The sequence below is a fragment of the Musa acuminata genome, chromosome BXJ1-4, assembly GCF_036884655.1.
Source record: "Musa acuminata AAA Group cultivar baxijiao chromosome BXJ1-4, Cavendish_Baxijiao_AAA, whole genome shotgun sequence".
NCBI lineage: Eukaryota > Viridiplantae > Streptophyta > Magnoliopsida > Zingiberales > Musaceae > Musa > Musa acuminata.
In genome coordinates, this window is record NC_088330.1 from 21,685,119 (window position 1) to 21,697,500 (window position 12,382).

At 39.9% G+C, this 12,382-nt stretch overlaps 1 protein-coding gene across 1 annotated transcript in view; it reads right to left on the bottom strand.

The window, feature by feature from the left end:
• Nucleotides 1-10,969: 10,969 nt before the first annotated feature.
• LOC135650266 (vacuolar-sorting receptor 6-like) overlaps nt 10,970-12,382 on the bottom strand; it is a 4,012-nt gene continuing 2,599 nt past the window's right edge. The window contains exons 9-13 of the mRNA XM_065169547.1: nt 12,230-12,293; nt 11,982-12,110; nt 11,461-11,564; nt 11,246-11,351; nt 10,970-11,171 (exon numbers count right to left, since the gene is read on the bottom strand). Of these exons, the coding sequence (XP_065025619.1) occupies nt 11,250-11,351; nt 11,461-11,564; nt 11,982-12,110; nt 12,230-12,293 (399 nt within the window). The 3' untranslated portion in view covers nt 10,970-11,171; nt 11,246-11,249. The remainder of the gene's footprint in view (nt 11,172-11,245; nt 11,352-11,460; nt 11,565-11,981; nt 12,111-12,229; nt 12,294-12,382) is intronic.

Consider the following 12,382-nt stretch of genomic DNA (forward strand, 5'->3'; position numbering starts at 1 on the left):
TTTTGGGATTACAAATCAAACAACTTAGTGATGGTATATTTCTTAACCAATCCAAATATACATTAGAATTGTTAAAACGATTTAACATGGATAATTCAAAAGCAATAAACACCCCTATGAGTACTGCGACTAAGTTAGATATGGATGAAAATGGTGAAAGTTTCGATCAAAAAACATATAGGGGAATGATAGGTAGTCTACTCTACCTCACTGCGACTAGACCGGATATTATGTTTAGTGTAGGACTTTGCGCTAGGTTTCAATCTAATCCTAAATTATCTCATCTTAAGAGTGTTAAAAGAATATTTAGGTATCTTAAAGGAACTCCAAATTTAGGATTGTGGTATCCAAAATCTGAAAAATTTGATCTAATAGCTTATGCAGATGCCGATTTTGGCGGATGCAGGATAGATAGAAAAAGTACATCCGGAACATGCCAATTTTTAGGACATGCACTTGTTTCTTGGACTTCCAAGAAACAAAATTCAGTTGTACTATCTACGGCGGAAGCTGAATACATTGCTGCAAGTGCATGTTGTGCACAAGTAATTTGGATGAAAAATACATTAGAAGACTATGGAATTCACCTTGAAAATATTCCCATAAAATGCGATAATACTAGTGCCATATGCCTTACTAAAAATCCAATTCAGCATTCTAGAACTAAGCACATCGACGTTAGGCATCATTTCATACGCGATCATGTCCTTAACAATAATGTTGTTCTAGAATTCATTGACACAAAGCATCAATTAGCAGATATATTCACAAAAGCCTTGAATGAAGATCAATTTGAATTCATTAGAAGGGAATTAGATATGTTAAATTGTCCCTAAACAATAAACTTGTTTGATTGGATTTTCCGTAAAGTTTTTCATCTTCTTTCCATCTCTCATTCTCCTTCAAATTCCATATGACATGTTGTGAAATCTCGAAATCGACTTTGATGACTTGATTATGAATTTCAAGTTAGCGATTTGATTTAAATAAGTTTTATCTAAATCATAATCTTGATCTTGCAAAATTAGAATCACAAATAATATCTTTTGGCATTCATGAATTGATACTTACAAATATGAAAGTATTGGCATTCATGACTTGAATTTGATTGAAACATTGTATGCTTAAATTTATCATTCTCCTATGTTTCAAAAATTCTTTAAATGCCTTATGTGATGATTAAAAAGTAATGTTGAGATTTTCATGAATTTGACGATTTGAATGAGTTTGTATTCGAATTATGATCTTGACTTCGTGAAATTACTACTTGAATTTTTTATCCCAATCTCTCTCTTATACATCTACAATTTCTATTATTCGTAGAAAGAAGAGATTAGATAATATGAATGCATGCTGAATTTTCCTCTAAGATGAACTCTGCGTAAATATTTTAGCATACTTAATTTTGAATGATAAAATCTTTGTATGATCAATGATAATATAGATGAGTGATGTATGATCAATGATAAAATCTTTGTATGATCAATGATAATATAGATGAGTGATGTATGATCAATGATAAAATCTTTGTATGATAAATTATGTGCTTCAAGTCTCATTCCCTTTTTGTTGATGACAAAGGGGGAGAAAAGTGATGACTTGTATCATTTTAATAGCATGACTTATATGAATTGCAAAGGCTTGTGTGATATGAATGTCTTATATGCCTTGCAAAATCCTTGAGAATATCACAAGATTGATTGATCATATTGAAAGCATGCCTTACATCGATATCATGAAATTCATGTTGAAAATCTTTATCTCCTATCGTAGTAAAAATTGTCCCATATCATTTGACTTATGATTTTCATCGAAGTTTCGCATTTACTATTGCTTAATGAGAATAACGATAAGCTCTACGGTTAGAACTTATCGGTTTATGCTTGAATTCAATGGATGAAATTCAAGTGTTTTCATCTTCTCATAATATGGCATATAGATAGGGGGAGTTATGTTTAACTCCGTCATCAATTGATTGTCATCATCAAAAAGGGGGAGATTGTTGAATCTCGGATTTTGATGATGAAATCAATTGATGGGTTAATTGATCTAATCCATATTATTGAGTTAAGTGTGCAGGATTAACTACGATAACCAGAAAACACAAAGCAAGAATACCGGAGTCAAGATCGATGGACGTTTAAGAGTCCGAAGAATCATCGGAGATGCTGCCGGAACCAACCGAGAAGAAATCGGGAACCTATCGGAAGTTCGCCGAAGAGATCGTCGGAGGTTCACGGAGATCACCGAGAAGGCTCGGCTACTCATTAAAGTCATCACAAGATCGGGAGCTTGATGGGAGTCCGTCGGAAGAAGTTCGTCGGAAAGCTCGCCGAAACAAGACTCGACGTTCGCGGTTGAAAGCTTGCTTAGGATGTGTTTTTGTTATGTAGTTCACTTGTAATTAGGATTAGGATTAAGAGATAATCCTATATCCTGGTTAGGGGCCAACTGGGCCCAAAGTCAGAGTTGGTTTAGGCTAAAAATTAAGCTAAACCAGCGAACTAGAGAGCCAAGATTGAAGCCCAACTAGTGGCTGAAAACACTGTAGTCGGGCTGAAAACACTGTAGGCAGTGGCACCGCCTAGCTGGGCGGTGACACCTCCTTGGCTGGGTGGTTGCACCGTCCAGCACCCGAGCGCTGGGCGATGGCACCGCCTGGCTGGGCGGTGGAACCTCCAGCACCGGGAACCCTAAGAGAATTCAAATTTTGGAGCCCAAAATTTGAATCCTCTTGAGGCCTATAAATACCCCTCAAATCTCAGCTGAGGTTACAACTTTTGAGAAGCATTTTTGATTGAGAGAAAAGTCTTAGAAAGTCTTAGCAAGTCTTGTTTTCAATTTGCTAAAGAGTTCTCCTCCTCCTTTCTTATTGAAAATTTGTAAGAGGTTGAGCTGCTTGTAAAAGGTTGTAAGAGGGGTGTTTACCCTTCCATTTCAAGAGACTTGCTAGTGGAAGGTGGGAGCCTCATCGAAGAGGGGCCTCGCAAGTGGAGTAGGTCATTTGACCGAACCACTCTAAAAATCGGCGTAATCTCTGGTTTGCTTTTTATTATTGTCATTTACATTACTGCAAATCTTCTTACTGCTTTAGTTCCTCATTACTCTTGCTGCGCAACTTTAAGAATACGCCTTCAAGTTAAATTTCTCAAGTTTCGTTCTTAACGTACGAAAGATTTTGATTAAAATCGAAGTTTTAATCCGCTGCACTAATTCACCCCCCCCCCCCCCTCTTAGTGCCGCTCCGATCCTAACATCGGCAACACCACCGCAGCCTCCCTCCAACAGCACACGCAGCAAGCTCTGTTTCGGTCGCTTCAACGACACCGTTGTGTCCTCAACCGCACGCGATCCATCGACGTCACCAACGCCTTCGTAGTGCGGTAGAGACAAAGCAACGCTGCCTTCCATCCGCACCGTCGCAACCACCGCAGTGATAGGCCCTTGGCGACGCTGCCCCCAGCTGCAGCCACATCAACGCAGTCACCTTCCAACCTCGGCGCTCTCACCCCACGCCTCGATAGAAATAGGGCAGCTACTCTTCCTCCAACGCAGCGACCGCAGCACTGCCCTTGGCATCCACCTCCTCGGTAACTTCGCATCTACAGTGTTGATGCCCTTGTCCGACACCAAAAATAGGAGTTGAGATTACAGATTTGCAGTCTTACGCAATGGCCACCGATAACTCAGTGAAAGCACAAATGGAAGCATTGGAAATTAGAATTGAGAATCGATTACAAGAAGTACTTAATGATTTCAAAAAGGACTTACTGGGGAGCCTTAGTAAATTTCAAGAAGGTGGGAGCTCAAGTTCTACGTTGCACAGATCTGAAGATACAGGAAAAGGGCCCCAAGATTATGACACAAATTACTCACACATGAAGATGGAATTTCCGAGATGGAAAGATGGAAATCCGACCAATTGGATCTCTAAGGCAGAAAATGTTTTCCGTTTTCACAGAACCCCAGAAGAATCCAAGGTAGAAGTGGCCTCAATCCAACTCGAGGGAGATGCACTCCAGTGGTACGATTGGTATGAAACTTTTCACGGAGTTCCTTCGTGGGAGCAGTTCAAAAGAGGGCTTCTTGTTCGCTTTGGCCCATCCGAATATGAGAATGTTGATTGCCAGCTCGCCAAAATTCATCAAACTTCTACAGTGTTAGAATATCATAGTAAGTTTGAAAGATTATCAAATCAAGCTAGAGATTGGTCGAACCGACAACTTCTGGATACATTTATTGAAGGGCTTATTCCAGAGATCCGATGTGAAGTTAAGGCTCGTCAACCCCGTACTATGATAGCTGCGATCTCATTTGCAAATCTACATGAGAAAAAAATTAGCAAGGAAAGATCAGCAAGGGGTTTGTATTATGATGAAAAATGGAGTATGGAGCACCGATGTAAACAAGGGCAACTTCTGATGATTGAATCAATTGGAGAGGAACCGAAAGCTAAGAATGTGGACTCTGATCATGAAGGTATAAATTCTAATGAAGAGGTTGGACCTACCATAAATACAATGCATGCATTAGCCGACTACTCTAACCCGCAAACTATGGAAGTTGGCAAAACTCTGGAACATCAGCCTGTTATAGTTTTGATTGATACTGGTAGTACTAACAATTCTATGGATAGTGAGACTGTTGACCGATTGGCCCATCACACTAAAGACTATGATAGATTCGAAGTAAAGATCATTGATGGATGGACTTTCACTTGTGATAGCAAAGGTTCAAAGATAAAATTGATTATACAGGGCCAGAAGTTTCATGCAACGATTACTACACTGAAAAATCGACCTGTTGCTTACACTCTCAAAAAGTGGAGACCATACTTACTTGATCAACGGGTTGTGATGCGTTGCAGATAGTCTATGGTTAAAGTGCTGAAAGAGAAGCTCCCTGAGATTGATGCTACTCAGCCTTGAGGACAAGGCTGATTTGAAGAGGGAGGAACTGTTAGGACCCTTTTTCTGAGCTTTTGAATAATGTTTATTGAGTCTGTTTAGTCCAGTTGTTTATTGAGTCAGTTTGGTTCAGTTAGAGTCAATTAGAGGTTTATTTAATATTTATTTATTATTAGAGTTCAAGTCCTGATGGACCCTGGGTGGAACTCTATAAATAGGGATGTAACTACTTCTTTTCGGGAATCTATGAAAAATACTATTTTGTCTTTGGACAAACCCTAGGAGGCCGATCCCCTCGAAGTAATCAAGGAGGGTCGATCCCCTCGAAGTGATCAAGGAGGGTCGATCCCCTCGAAGTGATCAAGGAGGCCGATCCCCTCGAAGCGATCATTATCATCCCCATTTCTCCCTTTTCTTCTACGATAAGACTTTAGGGTCTTATCATTTGGTATCAGAGCCTACGTTAAGACTTTAGGGTCTTATTATTTTGTATCAGAGCCTACGATAAGACTTTAGGGTCTTATCAGTCATCTCTTTGGGCATGATGTGATTGGTTAGAGCTCTCTCTTTGATGTGATTTCTTCGGGCTTAGTGGTCGGCCCAAACTGAATTCGGTAAGGAGAGTCCGAATCTTATCCTCCATTCGTGCCTCGAAGGCTTCAAATTTAGCATTGATTGTCTCCTCAGATGCCATAGTATGTAACTCCAAATCTGTGATGTTAAGATCTCTCTTTTGTTGACGGGTTAAAGGCATGTATAGGTTGAGAGAAGTGATGGTTGAAAGGGTTGGGGGATTGGTTTAGACAGAGAAAATATAGTATCAAGATCAAACAAACAGTGCTATGCGGCTGAAATTCTATAAAGTATCTTTCGTTGTAGAGATGAAAACTTTGTGACGAAATGTTTATGCAGTAATATAGGAACAATTTTTTTTTTTTTTGGATACAGTAGTGATGGCATGTGTGACTTGATACAGAATCTTTTTGCTTATTATATTTTGGCGTATATCACTTTATAACTATTGCATATGTGCATGTATATATTGTGATGTCCTTGGATTTGTGCAATAGGAATCGGATCATGATGAGATCACGATAATGAGATCGATTCACCTTTAAACGCATATCCTAAATAATCCCGGTCATAGGTTACTCGAGAGGGACATTGTGATAACCGGATAGACTGGTGTGTTGTATACCCGTCCATATGATGGATGCAACTGGTCTCATAGTTGCTCGTGTAGGGACACTAGGGATACAGTACAGGTGCTCATTGGAGAATGAGTTCACTGATTGATCCGCTTACGGAATGCTGGATGGTTGATGATGCCTTATTGTCAGACAGCGATTCCGTAGTCCTAGTGGTGTATCTGGTCCTTAGACTTGAGACACCAAGGATGTCCTGTATGAGTGCTCCACTCTTTGATACCATACTTATAGGTTTGGCTGTCCCAGATCTAGTACAACTGGTCATTGGGAGTGGTAGTCGACCTTACGAGGGCTATTGAGTGTCGATAGAGGATCATCCACTCTCGGCGTCATGAGAGGAATATCCCATGTGTTCTTGCTCAGACAAATCCCTGGCCATGGTCATTCGGGTTGAGAGAGAAAGAGTTCTCCGGGAGAATCCGATTAGAGCGAGGCTCGAGTAGAAACCGTATGGGTCTGACAACACCATGCTCGATATACGGTCTCTGGGATATTAGATGGATGAGGGATTATAGGTACACGGTAACTGAGGACAGACAGGTCCAATGGATTGGATTCCCCTGTATCGTCTAGGGACTACGGCGTAGTGGCCTAGTACGTCCGTAGTCGATGAGTCGAGTGAATTATTACAGAGATAATAATTCACTGAGTTAGAAAGAGTTCTGACAGGTATGACTCACGACCAGCTCGATATTGGGCCTAGAGGGTCACACACATATGGTAGGCATTGCGATGAGTAGAGGTTCAGATATGAGATATCCGACGAAGCCCTTGTCTTATTGGATGCAGATCCAATACCCACTAGGGGAGGACCCATTAGGGTTTGACAGGGGACCTCTATAAATAGGAGGGATTCAGAGCCTCATAAGCTAGAGTCTTTGCTTGCCTTTCCTATTCTCCTCTTCCTCTCCACCTCAAAGCAGGCATGGAGTCTTGAGGAGCGTCGTCGCAACCCTGCTGTGTGGATCACCGCTAGAGAGGAGGACGCTTGACCTCCTTCACCCTCTCCTAAGGATCTGCAAGGAAACAGGGATATACCATCTCCCTAGGTAACACAACCTACTTTATACGCAGTGTTAAGTTTCGTGGATTTTGCGCACCAATCTTCGTACGACGACGAACATCTCTTTGGGAATCGGGGATTTTGTTTTCTTGTTCTTCCGCTGCGCATGTGATGTCGCCCCCAAGATTTCCCAACAGGTTGGTCATAGAGCCTCCCCTCTCTTGGAAGTCATCTCTTTGGGCATGATGTGATTGGTTAGAGCTCTCTCCTTGATGTGATTTCTTCGGGCTTAGTGGTCAGCCCAAACTATATTCGGTAAGGAGAGTCCGAATCTTATCCTCCATTCGTGCCTCGAAGGCTTCAAATTTAGCATTGATTGTCTCCTCAGATGCCACAGTATGTGACTCCAAATCTATGATGTTAAGATCTCTCTTTTGTTGATGGGTTAAAGGCATGTATAGGTTGAGAGAAGTGATGGTTGAAAGGGTTGGGGGATTGGTTTGGACAGAGAAAATATAGTATCAAGATCAAACAAACATTGCTATGCGGCTGAAATTCTATAAAGTATCTTTCGTTGTAGAGATGAAAACTTTGTGACGAAATATTTATGCAGTAATATAGGAACAATTTTTTTTTTTTTTGGATTTTTGGATAGGGATAACTAAATTACAACAGCAGTAAGGTAGGAAACCAAAACCTGTTGCAATTCACGTGGAGATCAAAAGATGATCTGCGGTGGTGGAGATGACGGCGGAATTTGGCAACGATCTCTTAAGCAATTGTGGGAATTGCTTTGGGCGGTTGTGGAGGGTTGATGGATGGCTGTGGAAGGGCAGCGAGACGCCAAGAACACTGCTCTGATACCAGGTGTTAGAACCCTTACAGATTCTAAACTTGGGGTTGATCTCTTTAGGAGATCGGCCTCCTTGAAACTCTATAGGGGTTCCTCCCTCCAAGTTGCTGCTCAAAGGCTGCATAAAAGATTCATCTATTGCTTAAGAAAAGAAAAGGAATACATGGCTATTTATAGGGCTTCTAAACCCTAACTCCTAATAGGACTCCTACTTAAGACTCTTACTTCTAACCAACTCCTAATAGGACTCCTATTCCCTTACAACTCATAATTCTTCTCTAAGAAAAAAACCTCCGACATGAATGTCCCTCTCAATTAGGACTCTCCTAGCTAGAGTCGTAACAGTCACTTGTACAGCCAGGAAACCCTAGCTATAGAGTGTGCATGGGTGGCCACCTTCCCCCATGCAGCCAAGAGTCTTGGTCGCTGGAGACTCTTGGGAAATTAGGAAACCTTAGCCGCTTATGGTGCCCCTTATAGACCTGGCTACAGGCCAAGAGCTCTCTTGTAACTCTCGACCTCCCTGCTTTTGGCCAGGCCGAGAGTAGCAAGATGTGCTCTTGGCCAAGGCTGCAAGCAGCCTTCAGCCAGATTGTAGGGCAGCAATAGTTGCTGCCCTTTCTCCCCTTTTGCGCCAATAATTTTGATGTTAAAAAACCTTTCTAAAACATCTCTTAATAACAAGAAATGGTGTAGAATAGATTTAAAAACTATGACAAAAAAATCACAACAATCGTGCAAAATAATTCTACGTAATTGAACACAACACACGCAGTTTAAAAGTCAATCTTTTACATGAGCAACCTAGCTCTGATACCACTGTTGGAAAATTTGGGATAACATTATATGTGCAGCAAAAGAACAAAAAATAAAAATCCCATAATTTTCTATAGAAATGAAAGTTTCATCATTGTGCAAAAGTTGGTACATAAAAACCCATGAAACCAAAAACTATACATATAAGAAAAATGTATTACTTAGAAAGATCGTATGTCCCTAAAAACCTGTAGATCTATGAGAGAGGATGAAAGAGGTAAATTATCCTCCTCTTTAGCGGTGATCCACATGGCAGGGGCTGCGAAGACGCTCCTCAAATCGTTACATAATCTTCCTTGCTGCGCGCACTACGTAATCAAAAGGGACTACCCCTTCTTGCTATCCACACACCCCAAATAGGGACTACAAGTTGAGGAGGAGAGAGGGAGAGAGGAGAATAGGAGGTGGCAGCCAAAAAGAACCTAGCCCATGGCCCTTTGGTTCCCTCTTATTTATAAAGGTCTCCTATCAACTTAACCCTAATGGATCCTGCCATATTGGGTACTATATTTTCATCCAACTACCAAAGCCTCTTAGATTAGTGGGTCTCTATCTAATAATCTTTTATTGGCTCTTATTATATCTCATTCATATGATCCAATAATTTAGGGGTTTATTGGATATCCAATAAGATAGGAGCTCTAGCGGAGATCTCATATTCGAACATCTACTCATCGCAACACCTACCATATGTGTGTGATCCTCTAGGCTCAATATCGAGTTGGCCGTGAGTCATACCTATCAGAACTCCTTCTAACTCAGTGAATTATTATCTCTATAATAATTCATTCGACTCATTGACTACGGACATACTATGCCACTACACCGTATTCTCCAAATGATATAGGGGAATCTAATCTTTTGACATGTTTATCCCTGGTTAATGTGTACCTATAGTTCTTTATCTATCTAATATCCTAAAAATCATATATCGGGCATGGTGCTGTCGGACTCATACGGTTTCTACTCGAGTCTCACTCTAATCGGATTCTCCTATAGAATTTTTTCTCTCTCAATCTGAATGACCCGGGTCAGAAATTTGTTTAAGTAAAAACACATGGGATATTCCTCTCATATCATCAAGAGCGGATGATTCTCTATCGACACTCAATAGCTCTCGTAAATTTGGTTGCCACTCCTAATAACCAGTTGTGTTAGATTTAAAACTTCTATACCTATAAGTCCAGTGTCAAAAAGTAGAGTACTCGTACAAGACATCATTGGTGTCTCAAGTCTAGGGACCAGATACACCATTGGGATAATAAAATTGTTGTCTGACAATAAGGCATCATCAACCATCCAGCATTTCATAAGTGGATCAATTAGTGAACTCATTCTCCAATAAGCACTTGCACTGTATCCATAGTGTCCCCATATGAGTAGCTATGAGATCAGTTATCTCCATCATATGGATGGGTATATAGTATACTGGTCTGTCCGGTTATCTCAATATCCTTCTCGAGTAACCTATGACTAGAATTATTTAGGTATGTGTTTAAAGGCGAATTGATCGCATTATCACGATCTGATTCCCATTGCATAGATCCACGGACATCACAATATATGTATACAATAAGCAATGTAAATGATAAAATATCAAATAATATAATAAGTAAAAAAGAGTATGTGTCATATCACACGTGTTATCACTCACGTGATTGGTTTGTAGGGCACCTATGACTAGCAATACTTTTATCTCAATACCTCCCTCGGATCTATCTCAAAGTTACCTTAGAGCCATCTCGGAGTCACCTCAGAGCTATCTCCATTTCGGATAATCTTGTACATGCGAGTTCAGACCATGTTGGACTTGGATTGACTAAGATGTTGATGAGATTTTTTTTAACACATATTATGGTATATATATGTGTATTAACTATAATATTAGGATTATATACTATAATGAGATATAAAGGTGACCAAAATGCTTAAGCTCGTACGAACCCATCATCACGGTTTTATCTCGTAGGCTGTAAAATATTAGATATGATTGATGTATAGGTCATAAACAATAAGACTCCACAAGTATATAGTTCACAAACAAAAGAAACTTTTTCTTTGGTACAAGAAAACCACATAACTTTAAGGAATATTTAGATCGTAGATTAAAGGAAAAAAGTGGATGCATGGCTTCATTTTTTTTGAGAAACTTTTTCTTTAATGATGGACCAAAAAGCAAATCTACAAAAACATTTTAGTTTAATTATGCCATCTGGAATTGGTGGCTAATAATGGACCTTTGTCTTACCGTATTTATTGTACAAGAAAATTGATTCATGTATACCAAATTGTTGACCTACAACACAGCAGTATCTTGAAAATTTGTGGCCACAATATAATGTCTCCTTGTGATTTATCGATTCCCAATATTGTGGATTTATTCCCTGACAAAAGAAAATTGGCTTGTTATAAAAAATTTCAAGAACATGAAAAAACTGATGACTAATGAAGAGAATACCTCATCAGGCTGTTGAATCTTGTCTCAGAGGTTGGATCTCATTGTTGTGGTTATCAAGTGGCATGTACTGGGACATGATAGCCATGATCTCAGAGTCCATGTAAGACTGCACAAGAGAAGCATTAGTGTGTCATGGATTTCACTGATTAATAATGAATTTTGGGTCTGTTCTTTCTTTTTTGATTGATTGATTGAGTTGGAGTTTATTAACATACTCTGAGCCTGTATTTGTAGAATAAATAGCCTGCTATTCCAGCACCAGCCACACATGAAAGAACTAAGAGTGTCAATATCCATCCAAATCTTGACATATTCTTGGCTGCATTAGAACAGAAGAATGATAAATCTAAGCAACAGCTCCCTTAAAAAATAAGAAGTCATTTCTGTATTTGAATCAAATTTAATGAGCCAACAAAATCTGGATCTGATAGCAAACACACAGGAAGAAGAGGGCAATGGTTTCAGAACTGCAAATGCACAGTATTTTGTGCTTTCTTTTCTTTGTTCTGATGCTTATTCTATGAAGGTTCACATGTATCATTGCTCTACGACAAGATAAATCCAACAGTAAGAACTACTTATCTAAACTATGGAATGGCATATTAGATTGGACTTGTAAGAAATCAACTAGCTGTCATATGATCATGGCATATATGTTACATTGGACAATGTCAGAATCATATCATTATGCAGCAATTACCATTTCAGTTTGCTGTCACCATTATTCTCGCCTTACCTATGCAAGTGTCCTCCCCTTTTATGTACAACTGGTTGCCCTTGCACTTGCAGTCATATCCACCCCATGTATTCTTACAGGAGCACTCAGGGCAGCTGCAGGCAAGCTTCTCCTTGCATTCATCGGTATCTAGGGCATGGAGAAACAGACTTAACATCCATCATCCACAGAAGTAAAGGAGAACTCAAGCAATAGGAAGTGTACCGCATAACCTTTGTGAAGATGGAAATGCAGTCAAGGTAAAATACCTTCACACTGATAACCATCACCATGGAATCCAGCAGGACAGCGACAACCGGTCAACACCGAGTCCTTCGAGCAAAAGAGCAAATGTATCTTTTACGCCTGATAAACTGAGCAAATTTTGCATGATGCAACATTTCAATAAGCGTATGATGTTA